The 21,287-nt window shown below is 40.6% G+C and overlaps 2 protein-coding genes and 1 non-coding gene across 3 annotated transcripts in view; 2 read left to right on the top strand and 1 right to left on the bottom strand.

The window, feature by feature from the left end:
- Positions 1-3,335: 3,335 nt before the first annotated feature.
- On the top strand, positions 3,336-6,925 carry LOC124863414 (phospholipase A2-like). The gene is made up of 4 exons (XM_047357777.1): positions 3,336-3,437; positions 4,014-4,182; positions 4,777-4,883; positions 6,709-6,925. Exons 1-4 carry the CDS (start codon positions 3,404-3,406, stop codon positions 6,855-6,857), a joined length of 459 nt encoding a protein of 152 aa, XP_047213733.1. The 5' UTR covers positions 3,336-3,403; the 3' UTR covers positions 6,858-6,925.
- Positions 6,926-11,319: 4,394 nt separating this feature from the next.
- trnat-cgu lies at positions 11,320-11,391 on the bottom strand. Its single transcript has one exon. It is a non-coding gene; the product is annotated as a tRNA-Thr (tRNA).
- Positions 11,392-17,129: 5,738 nt separating this feature from the next.
- Positions 17,130-21,287, top strand: part of LOC124862968 (axin-1-like) — a 55,280-nt gene continuing 51,122 nt past the window's right edge. The window contains exon 1 of the mRNA XM_047357181.1: positions 17,130-17,369. The gene's annotated coding sequence lies outside the window, so the exon portion shown is untranslated. The remainder of the gene's footprint in view (positions 17,370-21,287) is intronic.

A 21,287-nucleotide genomic window follows, 5' to 3' on the forward strand; every position in this document is an offset into this window, starting at 1 on the left:
TGCTTGTCGCCCCCCAGCTCAGCTGTCTAGTGTTGGGGTTTACCCCAGTGGATGAGAGGGTCGCATCCCTGCGCCTTCGGGTTGGGGAGAGGTCTCTGACTATCATTTCAGCCTACGGGCCGAGTGGTAGTGCAGAGTACCCTGCCTTCTTGGCGTCCCAGTCGGGGGGGTTGCATAGTGCCCCTCCCGGGGACTCCATTATTCTGCTGGGGGACCTCAACGCCCACGTGGGAAACGACAGTGACACCTGGAGAGGCATCATCGGGAGGAATGTCCTCCCCGATCTGAATCCGAGTGGTGTTTTGTTATTCTGTGCTAGTCACGGATTGTCCATAATGAACACCATGTTCAAACATAAGGGTGTCCATCAGTGCACTTGGCACCAGGACACCCTAGGCAGGAGGTCAATGATTGACTTTGTTGTCGTATCATCAGACCTTCGGCTGCATGCTTTGGACACTCAGGGGAAGAGAGGGGCTGAGCTGTCCACTGATCACCACCTGGTGGTGAGTTGGATCCGCTGGGGGAGGAGAAAGTCGGACAGACTTGGCAGGCCCAAGCGCATAGTGAGGGTCTGCTGGGAACATCTGGCGGACCCCTTGGCCAGGGATGTATTCAACTCTCACCTCCGGGAGAGCTTTGAACCGGATTCCGAGGGATGTTGGAGACATAGAGTCCGAATGGACCATGTTCTCCGCATCTATTGTCGATGCTGCCGCCCGTAGCTGCGGCCGTAAGGTCTGCGGTGCCTGTCGCGGCGGCAATCCCTGGTGGAGGACACAGGCAGTAAGGGATGCTGTCAAGCTGAAGAAGGAGTCCTATCGGCTGTGGTTGGCTTGTGGGACTCCTGAGGCGGCTGGTGGGTACCGTGGGCCCAAACGTGCCTCGGCGGTGGCAGAGGCAAAAACTCGGACCTGGGAGGAGTTCGGTGAGGCCATGGAGAAGGACTACCGGTTGGCCCCGAAGCGATTCTGACATTATCGGGCGGTGGAAGGAGTACTTCGAGGATCTCCTCAATCCTGCCATCACGCATTCCCTGGTGGAAACAGAGGCTGGGGACTCGGGGGTGGACTCTTTCGTCACCCAGGCTGAAGTCACCGAGGTGGTTAAAAAGCTCCGCGGTGACAGGGATTCGGGGTTGAATTAGATCCGCCCTGAGTACCTCAAGTCTTTGGATGTCGTGGGGCTGTCATGGCTGACACGCCTCTTCAACATTGCGTGGCGGACGGGGACAGTGCCTCTGGACTGGCAGACTGGGGTGGTGGTCCCCCTGACCTGAGGGTGTGTTCCAACTACAGGGGGATCACACTCCTCAGCCTCTGTGGTAAGGCCTACGCCAGGGTATTGGAGAGGAGAGTCCGGCTGATAGTCGAACCTCGGCTTCAGGAGGAGCAGTGTGGTTTTTGGCCCGGCTGTGAAACACTGGACCAGCTCTATACCCTCTACAGGGTACTCGATGGTTCATGGGAGTTTGCCCAACCAGTCCACATGTGTTTTGTGGACCTGGAGAAAGCATTTGACTGTGTCCCTCATGATGCCCTGTGGGGGGTGCTCCAGGAGTATGGAATCAGGGGCCCTTTACTAGGGGCCATCCGATCTCTGTACAAGCGGAGCAGGAGTTTGGTCCGCATTGCCGGCACTAAGTCGGACCTGTTCCTGGTGCATGTTGGACTCCGGCAGGGCTGCCCTTTGTCACCGGTCCTGTTCATAACTTTTATGGACAGGATTTCTAGGCGCAGCCAAGGGCCGGAGGGGGTCTGGTTTGGGGACTAGAGGATTTCGTCTCTTCTTTTTGCAGATGACATGATCCTGCTGGCCCCCTCTAGCCAAGACCTACAGCACGCACTCGGGCGGTTCGCAGCCGAGTGTGAAGCGGCAGGGATGAAAATCAGCTCCTCCAAGTCCGAGGCCATGGTTCTCGACCGGAAAAGGACGACTTGTCCTCTTCAGTTTGGAGGGGAGTTCCTGCCTCAAGTGGAGGAGTTCAAGTATCTTGGGGTCTTGTTCACGAGTGAGGGAGGAATGGAGCGGGAGATCGACAGTCGGATCATTGCGGCTGCCACAATAATGGGGGCGCTGTGCCGGTCCGTTGTGGTGAAGAGAGAGCTGAGCCGAAAAGCGAAGCTCTCGATTTACCGGTCGGTCTACGTTCCTACCCTCACTTATGGCCATGAACTTTGGGTCATGACCGAAAGAACGAGATCTCGGATACAAGCGGCTGAAATGAGCTTCCTCCGTAAGGTGGTCTGGCACTCCCTTAGAGATAGGGTGAGGAGCTCGGCCATCCGGGAGGGGCTCGGAGTAGAGCCGCTGCTCCTCCACATCGAGAGGAGTCAGTTTAGGTAGCTCGGGCATCTATACCGGATGCCTCCTGGATGCCTTCCTTGGGAGGTGTTCCAGGCACGTCCCACCGGGAGGAGGCCCAGGGGACGGCCCCAGACACGTTGGAGGGACTATGTCTCTCGGCTGGCCTGGGAATGCCTTGGGATCCCCCCGGAGGAGCTGGAGGAGGTGTCTGGGGAGAGGGAGGTCTGGGTGTCTCTGCTGAGTCTGCTGCCCCCGCGACCCGGTCTCGGATAAAGCGGAAGACGACGAGTACGAGTAGGAGGGTTCCAACCACCGTGTCTTTGTGCGGTGCAGAAGAGGTGAACGGATGGACTCTACATGCCTGGTTCCCACCGTGAAGCATGGAGGAGGAGGTGTGATGGTGTGGGGGTCCTTTGCTGGTGATTTAAAAAATGTGGCCAACAACTTTTCTTTGTGATGGCCTACATCTGTAACTTAATGAGTTAAAATAGACTGTTGTTCACCTTTTCATATTTTTTTTATATATCTTATATTTTTATATCCTTCTAAAAATGGTTCAATCTTTATTGTTACAAGCATCCAATGAACAGCTTCACTTGAAAAAAAAGAATTTTCTGACTATTATTTCTTGCATTAAGCTTTAAAGTATTAATTGTGTACTGGCAATGTTTTAGCAGAAGTAAACAGTCCAGTCAATTATCAATAATTATTTTGTAGGATGTGTGATTTGTCTTCCTGGGTTGTATTCAAAGAAAGTGAACCACATCATGCTTCAGTATTTACAGGTTGTCAAAAAATAAAAGAAAAAGCTAAAAGAAGCTGATATTTTTAATATGCACAAATAAAAAACATTTCTGGTGGTTTTGTTTTAAAATGCCAAATGTTTACCCAAAGCAGAGATGCAAAAAGAGGCATCAAGTTTGTTCCTGCAGGAGGAGCCTGGTTTCACAAACACTGGATTAGGCACTATCCAATGATGATGCTCACAAGATTATTCCAGCAGCCTCTAAAAAAAGCTTTCCCCTTACTCTGCACTCAGACTGTGGTAGCCCAAGAAGCCTCGCTGAGCAGATTCAGCTGCCTGCTGCATGTGGTGATGATATTTTACCAAATACTTCTCCTGTTATCTGGTAAGGTTTTCTAATTGAAGTTCCCTGCTTGTGAGGCAACTGTAAATGAAGACTGGAAGTGCTATTTAAAGAATACAGAGGAAGCTAGAATAGGTTTTAGTGATGTGTGTTTGGCAGGCAAAGTGATTTAGTGAAAGAGAGCAGGAGCTGATGGGTTTTGCGATTTTTAACTCACAATGTTAACTAGATTTTACAACACTCTAAATATAATACGATGTTTAGGTTGAGTCTAACCTTTTGTTTATGAGACATAACAATGACGTTAGTCCTATGTGTCCTAGTTACTAACAAATCTCTGTTGGTTTTACAGTGGCAACAGAATGATGATGATCTGGTGATTAAAATGGTCATAAACAAACAAAAAAGGATAAAAAGAATGAATGACTTTACTTTTAAAGTCAGCAAGAGAAAGTTTTATGTGAAACATTTAAATCTATTTGTAAATCAGCAATGCTGTTGAGATTTTACTTTCTCCACTGTGTATAAAAGGCCACTTTCAGACTACACCATAAGATCTGTGCACAGAGAGATTGAGAAGTTTTTTCCTCCTCTTCTATTGTTTATTTCTCTTTGCAGTGGCTGCGGGACCTGTAACAGCACATGGTTCCCAGCGGACAAAAAGAGGGTTACTTGAGCTTGCAGGAGCCATCAAATGCAGCACTGGGAGATCTGCTTTGGCTTACATGATGTACGGATGCTACTGTGGGCTGGGGGGTCAAGGGTGGCCCCGTGACAAGACAGACTGGTAAGACAGTTCCTGACTCTCTTACCTTTCTTACATAATAGTATGCCTCTGCACCTGATGACAACTTTCACCAAACTTTGAGCAAGCGGACAGGTTTGTGCATGCAATATGAGCAACAAAGCATTTAATTCAGAGTGCATTCGTGTGTTTTCACTCTTCACTGCAGGGATGGAATGTACACATTATTTCCTCTTCTTGGTTGAGCTTAATTTTTCCCCTTCCAAAATAGGTGTGAGCGGTTTTTGTTTCCGACTCTGTCCACCACACCACAAACACTGCACAGTGGGTTTGAAGGAGTGAGTGATGCCCATATTCAGAACACTCATGTGGTCTGACAGGGACCTTGAAATAGGTCCACACCCAAATCCTAATTACTACCTCTTTGTTTTCCATCTTCACCACTAGACATCTCACCCATTAAAAACAATCTGACTGCCAAGTAAGTTTAGTGAAAAACCAAAGTATGGATCCTGCCCTGCTTTTAAAATAGCTGTGGTATCCCTTTGCCACCCACCTTTACTGCTGTAATGACCCATTGCAGTCCAGACGGATATCAGCCTTGAGAGTCATGCATTCAACATCTTGTGTCTGTAGGTGTTGCCACAAGCATGATTGCTGTTATGGAGATGCCGAACATCTTGGCTGCCATACCAAAATGGCCCAATATAATTGGACGTGTGAGGACAGCAAAGCTGAGTGTGGTACTGAATTTTACATTTTCTAAGTAAACACACCTTCATATGATCGAAGAAAACATTCATGTTTCCAGTATGTATTCTTTGGCTCTTTACTGGCATAATTTAATCACAAAACAAATTTCCCAAACAGCACATAATTAATCAGATTTCAGAATTAGTGATAAATGGACTAACCTTCTAGAGCCATGCCAACCACTCAAAGCGCCTCACACTAGAGCCACATTCGCCAAATCACATTCATTAACGTGCACACATTCAAGCAACACAGATTGGTAAGCAACTTTAGGTTAAGTGTCCTGCCCACACACCGACAAGTGGGAGGAGAAAGCTGGAATCAACCCCACAACTTCATTTTGATGAATCTCATCAAAATGCAGGGTCTTGCAAAAGTATTAACAAGCCTTCAACCTTTTCACATGTCATGTTCAAACCGCAACCTTCAATGTAAAGTATTTTTGTAGGATCTTATGTGATAGACCAACCACATTAATGGAAAGTGGAAGGAAATTTATTCCTGGTTTTCAACGTTTATTTTTTTGTACATATAAAACTCTAAAAAATGTGACCTAAATTTGTTCTTAACACCCACTAATTCAATACTTTGTGAAACCACCTATGGGGTAATTCTCTACCAGTTTTGCTCTAGAGACTGAAAATTTTGCCCATGGCTCTTTCCAAAATACCTTAAGCTTTGTCAAATAGGGTGGAGAATGTCCATGAAGATATATTTTCAAGTCTTGCTGCAGATTCTTGATGGCAATTAGGTGCACACTTTGACTGTCCCATACCTGTACAGGAATAAACACTATATTACCAAAAGTATTGGGTCACACCACCAAATCATCATTTTCCGGTGTGCAGGTGTATAAAGTTTGGTAGGAAGAAAATAGACTTGCTTGTGCAGAGTCCTGACCTGTAATTCATACACCTCTGGGATGAATTAGAGCAGAAGCTGCAATTCTGGTTTTCTGATCTAATTATAAACACACTCCTAAACGTTGTGGAAGATGTTTACAAATAAATTTGCTATTGCTAGGAAGGGGGAGTTCATGTTATGAAAGCATGTTTTATGCAGCAACAACAGGAAAGAAATCTACCTAATATGTTTAAAAGGAAGCATAAATTCCACTATCTTGTTTTAAGTCTGGGCTGAATAAAGTTGTAGTGTACTTTGATCTACAGTACGCTAATCCATTGCTGTTGTCCTGCTGAAAAGTGAACCTCGATCCCTGTTTCAAGTCTGTTGCAGACCCTGAAAGATTTTCAGTTTCCTACAGCATGATTCTGCCACCATCATGTGCCATCATAGTAAAGGTGTGCACGTGGTGATGGTGTGCTCCTGATGATGTGCAGTGTTAGCTTTCTGCTACTCACAGAGTTTTAGCATGTAGTCCAGAAAGTATAAACATTTGGTCTCATCTGAGCTGGTCACCTGTCGGTCTAGGTGAACTCCCATTTATTGATAAGTTTGCAGTTGTGTCATACTTTTTGCAGATGGTGCAATTAGCTGTAATTTACATGGGTGACTTCTAAAGGCGATTTTATGATTTTATTTAGGGGCTATCAGATTCAAAGAAGTCAGATAGAAATTAATGCCACATTTTCAAATTAAAATTTTTACTTTTTGTTAGTCTATCACATAAAATCGTAATAAAATATATTGAAGTTTGTTTTAACATAACAGAATGTGAAAAAGACTTGAGTCCTATAACCATTAAAATTGCAAGCAGTGTAGAATATAGAATAGTTTACCATAATAAAAGTGGACAATTTAAAGGTTTTCCATTATGTTAATGTCATTTATCTTTGTCTATCCTTTCCATTTCAGAGGATTTAGAGGACAAATGTGAGAAGTTGTTATGCAAGTGTGACAGAGAGGCAGCCAAGTGTTTGAGAAAAGCACCTTTCATCCGGAAGTACGCTGTATGGCCAGACTTCATGTGTGGCTATGACAACCCGACGTGCAACATATACTGACGCAATCAATACATCTTCGTGTCTTGTGTGCCTTTTTGTAAAATACCATAATAAATACATCAAACATTTTTAAATTGTTATATTTTCACCATCAACAGTGTTTTAATGAAACATAGAGACACTTATCAAGTTAATAGTTATGTAAAAGATTATTGGTTTAACAAAAGAAGAAAATTCTATTAATTCTTTAAGAAATGCCATTAAACCTTTTCCCTTTCTAGATTACACAAAGATTAAACTTTTGCATTCCTCTTTTTGGCTTGAAGGTTGAGTGTTAAGAGTAAAAAGATCAGATTGCCACTCCTCACAAAGCAACATTTGTATGTTTTATATGCATCCCAGAGCTCCACTTCTTGTGTTTTGTCAGAGTTTTGGTATTGACATCTTTCCTTGGGTCCTAAAAAGCCGTGGGAAGTTCACTAAGCTAAAGGTCTGAGCTACTTTAAGTCTGCATTTAGATAATCGTTGGCACTTATTTGTTACTGCCAAATGGAGTGTCTGCTGTTCAGTGGTCAGCTCCGTGTAAGGGTTCAACAAAATCACAACATTGTTACAGTTTGTTGAGCAATAACTTTCCAATGAGATAGTGTATAGCTGTCAGGTGATGTCATTTACTATTAATGTTATGAAATCTCGAGGACAATATTGGTTTTCAACAGTTTATTTTATTCTTTTCAGAAGGTAGTGAAACTTTCCTCCCATGCAGTTCCGCACACAGTGGGGAGAAGTTCTAACATCACTAAGCCACTATCAGCTTATTAGTTTGCATGAAATCTACATGTTCACCACTAGATGATGCCAAACCCACAATCAACACTGTAGGTCAAAACACCCAAATGTTTAACAAGAGTTTGTTTCTGAAATACATTTTATTTATAGATTTTCAGATTCTAAATCCACCTACAGGTCCTTCTCAAAAAATTAGCATATTGTGATAAAGTTCATTATTTTCTATAATGTAATGATGAAAATTTAACATTTATATATTTTAGATTCATTGCACACTAACTGAAATATTTCAGGTCTTTTATTGTCTTATTACGGATGATTGTGGCATACAGCTCATGAAAACCCAAAATTCCTATCTCACAAAATTAGCATATTTCATCCGACCAATAAAAGAAAAGTGTTTTTAATACAAAAAACGTCAACCTTCAAATAATCATGTACAGTTATGCACTCAATACTTGGTCGGGAATCCTTTTGCAGAAATGACTGCTTCAATGCGGCGTGGCATGGAGGCAATCAGCCTGTGGCACTGCTGAGGTCTTATGGAGGCCCAGGATGCTTTGATAGCGGCCTTTAGCTCATCCAGAGTGTTGGGTCTTGAGTCTCTCAACGTTCTCTTCACAATATCCCACAGATTCTCTATGGGGTTCAGGTCAGGAGAGTTGGCAGGCCAATTGAGCACAGTGATACCATGGTCAGTAAACCATTTACCAGTGGTTTTGGCACTGTGAGCAGGTGCCAGGTCGTGCTGAAAAATGAAATCTTCATCTCCATAAAGCTTTTCAGCAGATGGAAGCATGAAGTGCTCCAAAATCTCCTGATAGCTAGCTGCATTGACCCTGCCCTTGATAAAACACAGTGGACCAACACCAGCAGCTGACACGGCACCCCAGACCATCACTGACTGTGGGTACTTGACACTAGACTTCTGGCATTTTGGCATTTCCTTCTCCCCAGTCTTCCTCCAGACTCTGGCACCTTGATTTCCGAATGACATGCAGAATTTGCTTTCATCCGAAAAAAGTACTTTGGACCACTGAACAACAGTCCAGTGCTGCTTCTCTGTAGCCCAGGTCTGGGGAATGCGGCACCTGTAGCCCATTTCCTGCACACGCCTGTGCACGGTGGCTCTGGATGTTTCTACTCCAGACTCAGTCCACTGCTTCCGCAGGTCCCCCAAGGTCTGGAATCGGCCCTTCTCCACAATCTTCCTCAGGGTCCGGTCACCTCTTATCGTTGTGCAGCGTTTTCTGCCACACTTTTTCCTTCCCACAGACTTCCCACTGAGGTGCCTTGATACAGCACTCTGGGAACAGCCTATTCATTCAGAAATTTCTTTCTGTGTCTTACCCTCTTGCTTGAGGGTGTCAATAGTGGCCTTCTGGACAGCAGTCAGGTCGGCAGTCTTACCCATGATTGGGGTTTTGAGTGATGAACCAGGCTGGGAGTTTTAAAGGCCTCAGGAATCTTTTGCAGGTGTTTAGAGTTAACTCGTTGATTCAGATGATTAGGTTCATAGCTCGTTTAGAGACCCTTTTAATGATATGCTAATTTTGTGAGATAGGAATTTTGGGTTTTCATGAGCTGTATGCCAAAATCATCCGTATTAAGACAATAAAAGACCTGAAATATTTCAGTTAGTGTGCAATGAATCTAAAATATATGAATGTTAAATTTTCATCATGACATTATGGAAAATAATTAACTTTATCACAATATGCTAATATTTTGAGAAGGACCTGTAGATGTTACTCAGAGCCCTGCTCTTAGTAACTGAGTGAGGAAAACAGAGCCTCTTTGTTTAGAGTGCTCAGCTTGTAAGTTTCAACCGAAATGGGAGATGTAGTTAATGTAAAGCATCCAGTTCAGAATTGAAACTGAATATCTGGGTTAAGGCACACACACAGTTGGTGAATTGTGTCCAACCTTAGCTGTGCACAAAGTCTGGAATTGTAAAGTGCAAAGATAAAGTGATTTAAAGTTCTGAGGTCCTTTTTTTCTCTTTTGTTTCCTTTTCCTGTTTTTCATTCATCAGAAAGTTTGATGTGTTCCATTGTTTCTCTTTCTTTTTGAAATGGTAAGTGATAGACTTATTAACTGGCATCTTAGAGACAGCAGATATTTAAGTTTTAAAGATCGACAGTAGAGCTTTTCAAAGCAAAAATAATTAAATTCAGAAATTTTAAATATATAATTAAGTCAAGCCAGTGAAATGGACGTGTTCAAATTAAATTACATACATTCCAATTAATCCTATTTATAATGCAGTGCTGTGAAGTTGATTTTATAATGCCAATTTTAACAATATTATATATTTGAGGAAGCCCAGTTGATTGCGTGAAGTCACTGACCTTACACCAATTCCTTATCCTGAGCAAGCATGAGGTAACAGTAGAAAGGAACAACTTCCTTTTAACAAGAAGAAACTGGCTGGTGAAATTAAGGTAGATGCATTTTGCTCTGTGTCACCCTGAGGTAACCTTATGCAAAATTTAAAACCTTCAATATTTCAACTCCATTTCTTAATCCTTTACTCCATTTGTTTCCAACATAAGAAAATGTGTCTAAATGTGTCTAAAACTTATCTGGAGCAACTCTGGGGAAAAGATGTTTGAAGAAATGCTAGTCACATATCCTACAACCTTATTTAAAAATGGGAGCTATGGCAGAGCTGACAGAAACCACTTTATTCCTTCATCTACCTTTTTACTCTAAAGCTGAGAGCCACATGGCACACAATACAGTCTTGGAGAAAATGATACCAACTTAAACATATGCATGACAAATCATCTACTGGAATGAGATCTGTAGGTCTTTCTTGGCATCACACTGGGGCGAGTTATATGTGGTTTGTAAACAATTTGTAGAACCAAGGTAAATCATGTCTCTAAAAGTACTAAAAGCATGTTATGAAAACATGTTTTATGCAGCAACAACAGGAAAGAAATCTACCTAATATGTTTAAAAAAAAGCATAAATTCCACTATCTTGTTTTAAGTCTGGGCTGAATACTTTCTGAACTGAAATGTTTCATTTATGCAACAACAAACTTTATTCTACTCAGAAAACTGACATCCAATGAAGTCTCAGTTGGGTTTCATATTGACGTATTTCAAGCTGAACCAGCAGCATGCAGACCTCAAACGTCAAAGATATTTATGGAAAAAGCAAATATACTTGCTATCTTATAAATACAAACTACATCTTCCACTTAGTTAGGGTTTGTGAAGGAAAAATTTAATTAAAAGACTTCTCATAATTACCTGAGTCAAAGTATACAATATTCTAATGAACAGACTGCTAATTCATGTGGTTTATCCAGCATTTTATCTCACAGATCTCAGTTTAAGCCTCCACAATCTGTAATGTGTTGTGGATGTTATTAAAGGTTCTGCACAAACTGCAACCCTTGTCAAAGTAGTTGCTATGATCACAACTTACTTAAATAAATCGTTGTCTTAATAAATTGAATAGGATACTACATTATCAAAAATGAATCGGAGAGGCTGCAGCATGGTACGTTACCCAAGAAACTGCACTACTCCGCCCGATTGCGGCTTGTTCGGGATGCATGATTATAACAATTTTCATAGGTTGATATGAAAGGATGCAAGCAATTCTAAATGCAATGCGGTGTAAAATCAGTTGAGTAAATTATTAGTGTTTACACTGCTAGAATGTTTCAAATGCATCCTCTATTTCACCTAGTGATATAAACGGATGTGGAGATAAAAGGCACGGACGGGGTTCGAACCCGCGATCTTCGGTTTACGAGACCGACGCCTTACCACTTGGCCACCGCGCCTGCGCCGCACCGAGGTGCGGTTGCTTTTTTGAAGATATGTAGATGTACCATTTTTGTTATTTTTTATGGTCTATAGGAAGAAAACTGTGAAACACAGAACGTTCAACGATTACAATCCACAGACGTTGATTTACAGCCGTAGTATTAAAGTGTGAGATCAACAACAACCAACAAAAGGTGTTATAAAGAAAGTACTGTTGTGAGTTGGCCACAAGAGAATGCTGTTGTCTTCCGTCTGAGATTTTCGTTGCAGTTCACTGGCGGCCTTCTGTTTCTACCGTGAGAATTTCTGCTGTAGGCTCGAGTTTATGTGTGTTTTCCATATCGGTTAAACAGGGTTCACTTCTGTTATCAACAATAACACAATGTTAGGCAACATGTTAAAAAAAAACATGAAAAAAGTGTAAAAATATTTTTCGGCCGGCGTCCAAATACGTTTTTGTGATGCCATGAAATAGGTTCTAATCTATGAAGATTTCATTTTTAATTCCTTACAGTGTATCCATCACAGAAAGAAAAGTATGGCACAACAGCAACGCCACCAAAACATGACCGTTCACCTTAACTGACAGGGCAGGTAACGTAAGAAGCACGTCATTCAGAGAAACTGTCGAGATTTCCATCAATATATATGTTTAAATATGTCTAAAAAAAGAGAATCATTAAGCTTTTTGAAGGTTTTGTGACGCATGAGGTACAACATGAATGAGGCATTGTCTGCACCTTTTCCTTGTCTTTCTTTGTAATACAACAGAGATGAATCTTTGATTGTGCAGCATGTGTGTGTGTGTGTGTGTGTGTATGTGGTATAAGACGTCCCAGAGGCTATATGAAAAAATCAACAAAACCTGTTTTGTGTACAGAGAATTTGAGTTTTTACCTACTTAGAGTAAATTGTTATAGTAGCTCCAAAATAAAATGGGTCTTTTTAATTAATCCTAAACTGATTTAATAGATCTCAGCAATTTTGAGCTTGTGTCAAAGTTTGTTGTTTTGTTGTGTTACACAAAATGTTTTCTTTGTGCAAAATATAATCATGCCCAGGCTGGATATGATGATAATAAGGAGCATCCTTGATTGATTAAAAATGGTTTTAAATTGCAGGAGCCCTCTGCAGTGATGCATTTCTGTAACCTAAGGAATCTTGTCAGAAATCCCATGCATCTGGGGCATTATTCTTCATGCAAAAAACATTGAGCAGCTCATTCCCTCAGAGAATAACAAGTATTTCTGTAGCAGTCTATTTAATTATTTATCAGTTTGTTGTGGTTAAACCCTTGTTCCTGAGTTGTGCTGCATGGGAATTTGTACTCCTGGATCTGTGAGAATATCTGTTTTTGTCTTAGTACACACACACACACACACACACACACACACACACACACACACACACACACACACACACACACACACACATATATATATTACACTACACTGTCTGTATTGATTTAGCAGCTCTTTTGGCATCATTTTGTAATTACAGCACCTTACTTGGTAGAAACCTACCCCCTGCTGAAAACAAATGATTATATTTATAAAATAAACTTCTACTATATATCAAACATTTGCAGTTTTAATCATATGTACTTGATCAGGATTAAAAATGGAGGATGTAAACTGATTATTCTAAGATGCTATGGGCTATTAGAGGATTTTTTTTGGTGATTCTATGTTGAACTGCGAGCTAAGGAATGGACTCCAATACATGAGTAATAGCCTTAATTAAAAAGGGAACATTTCAGTTTTCAGTGCTGCCTTTTCAATAACTTGGAATCCTCCTGTTAATAAGGATATTTTTTTACAGGCAGACTATAAAAGTTGTCTAGCTTGTTAGATATAAATGTATAAACCAGTTTTAAAGGCATGTTGAGATGTTTTCATTTCAATTTTCCTTAATTTCCAACATTTTCCTTCTCTGACACTTTGGACCAACTAGTAATTTTTTTGCTTTGTTTTGTTATGCGCAGTTTGATTGCTTCACAATGAATATTAGATCTTTAAAGGAGAAGCACTGGTGGGTACTGTTGTCATATGAGTTGTAAAATAAACTCACCAACCACTTCACTTGATGCACCTTGCTAATACTGGGTTGGACCCCGTTTTGCCTCCAGAACTGCCCCATTTCTTTGTGGCTTAGATTCAACAAAATGTTGGATAGAGCTTCACAAGATATCTCAAATGTACCATCTTTGTAATGCCATTGTGAGCAATGTTAACATCAGCTGAGTGTCTTACAGTATTTGTTTGCTAATACATGCCATGTTTCATCCATACCTATTTCCCATGTCAGTAAGATATTCAGCCTGTTGGATGGACGCCACTTGATACAGATTAAAGTGCCTATGATGCTAAAACACACTGAGTTGGAAGCCAGGAGTTTGGAAAATGGGAATTTATCACAACTGATATTGTGATTGCAATAACATCTAAATTTACCTTTATTGCACGATTTTATGCATGATGACATGATGGCATCTCGCAGCTGTTGCAGATTTCTTGGCTGCTCATATTTGATGCAAATGTCCCATTCTACTACATCCTAAACAATGATCTAAATTCAGATCTGGTGACCATTGAGTACACTGGAGTGCATTGTCATGACTCATTGTGCTCAAGAAACAAGTTTGAGATGGTCAGAAGTAATACTCACGTAGGCTGTGGCCTTTAAATTATGTTTAGTTGGTACTAGGGGCCCCAAAGTATGCCAAGAAAATGTCCCTCACACCATTATACCATCACCACCAATCTGAACCACTGATGCAAGGCAGGATGGACCCTTGCTCTCATCATGTTTACACCAAATTCTGACCCTCCTATCTTAATGTTGCAGCCTAATCGAGAGTCATTGGAGCAAAAACTTGTATTATTGGTTATTGTCCAATTTCGAGGAGACTGTGTGAATTGAAGCAGGAATTTACTGTTCTTAGGGGGCAGGAGTGACACCTGGTGTCGTCTCCTGCTGCTATGGCTCATTTGTTTCAAGGTTTGACTTGTTGCACATCCACAGATAGTATCTTACATACCTTGGTTACGAGATACCATCTGTGAATAAAAAGTGGCCATTTGAGCTACTGCTGCCATTCTATGATCTCAAACGAGTCTCTGGCGTCTGCGTCAGCAATTCATTTTCATCTACACAACTGATGCTCACTGGATGTTTTCTCTTTTCTGGATCCTTCTCAGTACGCATGAGAGATGGCTGTGAAAGAAAATCCTATCAGACCATATTGTTCTCCATATTGATGCTCGCTTTAAACTTCAACAAGTTGTCTTCACCACATCCTGAGGTTTGAAGGCATGTTGCTGCAGTGTAACTTGGAGTGTTGGTATTTGTGTTAACAACCAATCAAGGTGTACCTAATAAAGTGGCCAGGGAGTGTATTTCGTGTTTTTTTATTATGTCACATAGGATACTTCGTTGTGGAACAGAAATTAATGTTTGTGAAAGTGCATATTCTTCTTTTTCCCCCAGAAGTTATACTTCTAATTAATAAAAATGTCCTTCTTTTTATTGAGAACCCTGATAGTTAGGTTTTTTTCTGGTATTAATGGCTGTAGTGGTTGTTCTGCTCTCAGGGAGATATAACTTTTTAACAGTTCTTATAACCTTTTATCTGGTATCGGGTAATTTTGTTTTTTGTTTATGTCCTCAGTGAGACCATAAATATTATGGGGTCTTTTGTCTTTTCCTGATTCAAAGTAGGAGCTTTTCTTGCACAATAGAAAACCATGACTGGCTAAGGAGACCTGAGTGCTCCAGTTGTGGGTATGTTTTAAATTTTGATACATTACTGATGCCCCCAGGTAGAGACACATTCCTACACCAACTGAAATAAAATACTGAAGATGGAACTCACAAAACAGAGCAGTCTTCTCATGTCCTTCCAACACTTTGACACCAACTTTTCAATTTGTTGCTCCATTTAAATTTTCAAAACCAACACACCCAGGAACAGGCTTGACCATCAAGTCAAACAGATGTGAGCAATTTGTGAGCTGTTAGCTCACTAATGTGCTCTAATATTAGTGGGAACTTTATAGAACAACTGTATTCACACTGAGAACAAATTACGCTAAAGTGGACTCTGTTAGGTAAATTCTGAAGGCAGTCAGTTGCCCTGGATTTAATGTAAGGGTAAAAGAGCGAAAGTGGCTGAATACATCTGCATGCCACACTTTTCAGATTTGAATTTGTAAAAAATTTGAAAACCATGATTGCTTCAACTTCACAGCTATGCACTACTTTGTTAGCACAAAAAATTACATCAAAATATAATGAAGAGTGGTTGTTTTGGAGACAAAATGTGAAAAAGATTAGGAGGGATTAATACTTTTGCGAAGCACATTAATGTCCAATTTCCTCTGAATAGAACAGGAAACATAATGGAGACACAGTTCCCTCTACATTACTCTGAAAATTGAATTGGGTAAGACAAACTTAAGATTTATGTACATCAGCATAAAAGAGTAAGAATGCAAACCTGTAGCACAGTTAGAAAGCATGACCATTTCCTTGCACCACAAGCTTTTGCTGGTGCAGCTTGTGGAGAAAACAGGTCATTGTAAGGAGCGGTATTCTGGATCTGACCCCGGTCACAACTCGACGCCTAAGTGTGAAATCTAGTTGAAAGGTGAGCAGCTGATAAAGCTGCAATACAAAGAGAATATTCTTTCTCCCTCTCTTTCCAATTTTTTCTTGTTGCCCATCTCTCCCTTTTTGTTTGCCATTAATCCACTTAACAGAGCTGCTTTCACAACTTCATTTAGTGGATAAATTAACATTTTGAAGTGTAGAATTTTGAGATAAATTCAGTTTCTGTGTTCTAAGAATTTTACTCAATTTGTGTCAGCTCTGCTCCGTTTAGTCTTTTAAAAATTGTAACCATTTAATTCATGCTTAGAAATTTGGTGCTTCTCCTCATATGGCAACAGCATCAACACGATGCTGTTGCCATATGTACAACTTGATTGTACTGACAAGCATCTGGTCCTAGTTTTCTCCAAGAAAGTCCCACAGTTTGAGCTGTAATACAAAGCAAAAATGCCTGTCCGTCAACAACGCTCTTGGGCAGCTTTATGAATAAGAGAAAGCATTAAAGAGCGACAAATAGGGATGCACTCAGTCAAGGCGGACCACAGGAACAAGGTGAAGGCAACTGGCTGCTTTTATTGGTGAATTAAAGAATTTTGTTGATCAAAATAGTTACTATTATACTAGATGGACTCAGGTTTTAAAACCTAAGCAGAACTAAGAGGAACAAAAAAGAAAATGCTTCCACTGGACTTATCGGAGGAATCTTGTGTTTAATTTTGTTTGTAAAATTAAAGAGCGTCAATAGACTTTTATTACTGTTTACGTTTTATTTAAATAACAATGACTTGAACACTAAAAAAGAAGTTCAAATGATTGATATGTATAATAGACACAGTTCTAAATTATTTTTGAGTGACAACAAAGATGTGCTTTCAGTTAAAAAGAGCTTAAAATCCAATCGGTTACAACATCTAAAGAAATCATACCACTTGGAAAAATCATTGGTGAGTTTTTTAGCCCAGTCTTGTTGAAATCAAAGGACAGAAAGCTGATTTTGATTTAATTTTTTAATTTTTCCTGGACACCCAAGGAATTCTGTGAAAAATAAATGTGGTCGCTTAATCTGCAGCTTGGAGAAGGAAAACAGCCAGTCCAGCATGTTCAAGCTACCCCCCTGCTGGGCGGCCCATGAGCCCGTCGATATGCTGGTTTGATGTTGGATGGAAAATTAGAACCCCCCACAACAAACGGAGGGCTGGAACAGAGAGACTGGAACAGAGACAGAGAGGATGGAAAGAGAACAACCATCGACAGATGGAGTCTGTTGTGATTAAAGATGGCGTCAGTCTTCACTGCAGACCACGAAGGACTGTATCCGATCTCTAAAGAAGTGGTGGGAGTTGTCTGCGGTTCAGCTCATCAGAACCATGAAGAACACAATGTGGTATGTCAGCAGGTATGATGACTGTGTTAGCAGGGATGGAAACAGCAACTATCCATTGTTTTGTGCATCGGTCTATTGTGTCTGGTAACGTTTTTTATGTCAATGCCCTGCTGTTTGGTTGCTTCCTTACTCTCGTTGAAACAAAGACCTTCATTTGATTTGACCAGTGAATATATATCCCATAAATTGACAGCTAACAATAATTAATCAAGGTTTGAATTTGTTTTAATGCTGGCAGATGTCAGGTAATTCATTGTTGTCTTGTTTAGCATTAACCACCTTAGCACCATAAGAAATGTAGGCCTTTTATTAAACATTTTCCCTTTTTGTGACTTTAGGTACAATGCAAACATGATATTCAGCATTGAGAAACTCAAAGTCTTCAAATTGCTAAATCCTCTGTGCCTAATACACTACAAGACTTGTTAGTCATGATCTATTCAGCCTTGAGAAAGAACAGCGACAGGACTCCAGAATACATTTTCTGAAAGTCTTATGATATTAATCTTAGGATCATTTTCAAAAGCTTCAACAAACCCTGAATAGGTCTAACATTCTTTACATAAAACCCGAATGTCTAAACAATAAGTAATCATCTCCTTTTAATTGTTGCAGTTAAACTTTGTATCATAAGCGATTCTCAGTTCAAAGTTACTTGCAAAAAGCATAATTTCATTTGTTGTTCTTCAAGAAAGCTAGTTGGAAAAATAGAGATCTCTATTGTGAGAACTTAGAATAAGAGCATTCTTCTAACTGATTTAATGGGCTTTTGTTCATCAGCGAGTCTTCAGCTGAGATAAGCTTATTTCAGCCAAATCCTACAAGAAAATCTAAATCCACAGTGACAGGTGGAACAAAAGAGCCATGAATGGACCAGACTGGGAGACATGAAGTTGTCTTCTGGTGGTACTTTGCTGCAGCTAGATAAATGAAAACAAAGGGACACTTCATGAGATTTATTTTTGAAAGAGAACCGGTTCTTTTTACTGTGTAGGGAGATATAATTGCTTTTTTTGGTCAGGGATATAGTATTCTTACAAATTAGTTTGAATAATGACTAAACATTCAAAAGAATTATCCCAGATGCTCATCTAGTATCGTCTGCATGCTATGGACCTCCAATCGGCCATACGCTTTGAGGCCTCATTTCCAGTTAATAGAAAAGGGTCCTTTTTAATTTACTTTCTACACTGAATTGTTCCAAGTTACAGTATTCTATAGTATGATGAAGGAAGAGCTTCCATGCACGTTGCGATTACAGCCCAACACACATCTATAACATGACATACTCATAAACAAACAATTTCATACCCATGTACTTAACCGTTGCTTAGCCTATCAGTTTATTTCACTTGGTAGTTGGTATATTTCAGGAATTATGGGAATAAATGATCATAAAATGCTCAAATATCATGCATAATTTATTAGAATTGAAAATTATTTTCAGAAAATGTCCATTGATTGTGGTTCTGATGCCCATTTGGGCTAGGCATCTCTTGCCCATATGGGCTTGAACAAATGGGCTAGATTTTGATTTGATCAAACACATCAAACCAAAATCCACCTTAAGACTTTCATGTTGCTGTTGGATTGACTGTGGGTACAACTTCCTGTAAGATAGTGGAAGTTTCAGTAAAGTGGTTTGTTTTGACGGCAAATAATATGTAGTGAATTGTATTTTTGAAGTAACTGGTTCGAAGTTCAGCTAAATTTCCTGTTTTTGGTTTGTTTTAATAATAATACATTTACTGATTTCTCTCTTGAAAGCTCAAGCACAGTGTCTAAAAATAAAAGAGGCCTTAACTTGTTGCCTCAGCTGGTATTAGTGAAACATGCACCAAAAGTAAAATGGGGTTGTTTCCTTTGATTTATAATTCACTTTTTATTAGTATTCGCAGATAACCAATCAATACAAAATGTCTTAAAGACCTAAATTTAAAGCAGCTGGTGAAAACCTTGTCTTAAGAGGTGCAGTGTTAAAATAAAGGGGCAGTTATGATTCAATTATCCAATTTAAAGTGTAAAAGTTTATGTTTTCATGTTTTCGTCTATATTTGCTCTGTGAGAGACCACTTGTTTGCATGTAAAAATGCTGACTTAACAGTTGCGTACATAATTTAGTAAAGTATCGGCTGCATGTCAAGTCAAGTCAAGTCAAGTTTATTTATACAGGTCCTTCTCAAAATATTAGCATATTGTGATAAAGTTAATTATTTTCCATAATGTCATGATGAAAATTTAACATTCATATATTTTAGATTCATTGCACACTAACTGAAATATTTCAGGTCTTTTATTGTCTTAATACGGATGATTTTGGCATACAGCTCATGAAAACCCAAAATTCCTATCTCACAAAATTAGCATATTTCATCCGACTAATAAAAGAAAAGTGTTTTTAATACAAAAAACGTCAACCTTCAAATAATCATGTACAGTTATGCACTCAATACTTGGTCGGGAATCCTTTGGCAGAAATGACTGCTTCAATGCGGCGTGGCATGGAGGCAATCAGCCTGTGGCACTGCTGAGGTCTTATGGAGGCCCAGGATGCTTCGATAGCGGCCTTTAGCTCATCCAGAGTGTTGGGTCTTGAGTCTCTCAACATTCTCTTCACAATATCCCACAGATTCTCTATGGGGTTCAGGTCAGGAGAGTTGGCAGGCCAATTGAGCACAGTGATACCATGGTCAGTAAACCATTTACCAGTGGTTTTGGCACTGTGAGCAGGTGCCAGGTCGTGCTGAAAAATGAAATCTTCATCTCCATAAAGCTTTTCAGCAGATGGAAGCATGAAGTGCTCCAAAATCTCCTGATAGCTAGCTGCATTGACCCTGCCCTTGATAAAACACAGTGGACCAACACCAGCAGCTGACACGGCACCCCAGACCATCACTGACTGTGGGTACTTGACACTGGACTTCTGGCATTTTGGCATTTCCTTCTCCCCAGTCTTCCTCCAGACTTTAGCACCTTAATTTCCGAATGACATGCAGAATTTGCTTTCATCTGAAAAAAGTACTTTGGACCACTGAGCAACAGTCCAGTGCTGCTTCTCTGTAGCCCAGGTCTGGGGAATGCGGCACCTGTAGCCCATTTCCTGCACACGCCTGTGCACGGTGGCTCTGGATGTTTCTACTCCAGACTCAGTCCACTGCTTCCGCAGGTCCCCCAAGGTCTGGAATCGGCCCTTCTCCACAATCTTCCTCAGGGTCCGGTCACCTCTTCTCGTTGTGCAGCGTTTTCTGCCACACTTTTTCCTTCCCACAGACTTCCCACTGAGGTGCCTTGATACAGCACTCTGGGAACAGCCTATTCGTTCAGAAATTTATTTCTGTGTCTTACCCTCTTGCTTGAGGGTGTCAATAGTGGCCTTCTGGACAGCAATCAGGTCGGCAGTCTTACCCATGATTGGGGTTTTGAGTGATGAACCAGGCTGGGAGTTTTAAAGGCCTCAGGAATCTTTTGCAGGTGTTTAGAGTTAACTCGTTGATTCAGATGATTAGGTTCATAGCTCGTTTAGAGACCCTTTTAATGATATGCTAATTTTGTGAGATAGGAATTTTGGGTTTTCATGAGCTGTATGCCAAAATCATCCGTATTAAGACAATAAAAGACCTGAAATATTTCAGTTAGTGTGCAATGAATCTAAAATATAGGAATGTTAAATTTTCATCATGACATTATGGAAAATAATGAACTTTATCACAATATGCTAATATTTTGAGAAGGACCTGTAAGTTTTTAATCTTGATTTAAAGCAACTTAGGGTTTCGGCGCTTTTACAGTTTTCTGGGAGTTTATTCCAGATTAGTGGAGCATAAGAACTAAAAGCTGCTTCTCCATGTTTGGTTCTGGATCTGGGTATGCAGAGTAGATTTGAGCCATAAGACCTGAGAGGTCTGGGTGGTTGATACA

Source organism: Girardinichthys multiradiatus, chromosome X (assembly GCF_021462225.1).
Source record: "Girardinichthys multiradiatus isolate DD_20200921_A chromosome X, DD_fGirMul_XY1, whole genome shotgun sequence".
Classification (NCBI taxonomy): Eukaryota; Metazoa; Chordata; class Actinopteri; order Cyprinodontiformes; family Goodeidae; genus Girardinichthys; species Girardinichthys multiradiatus.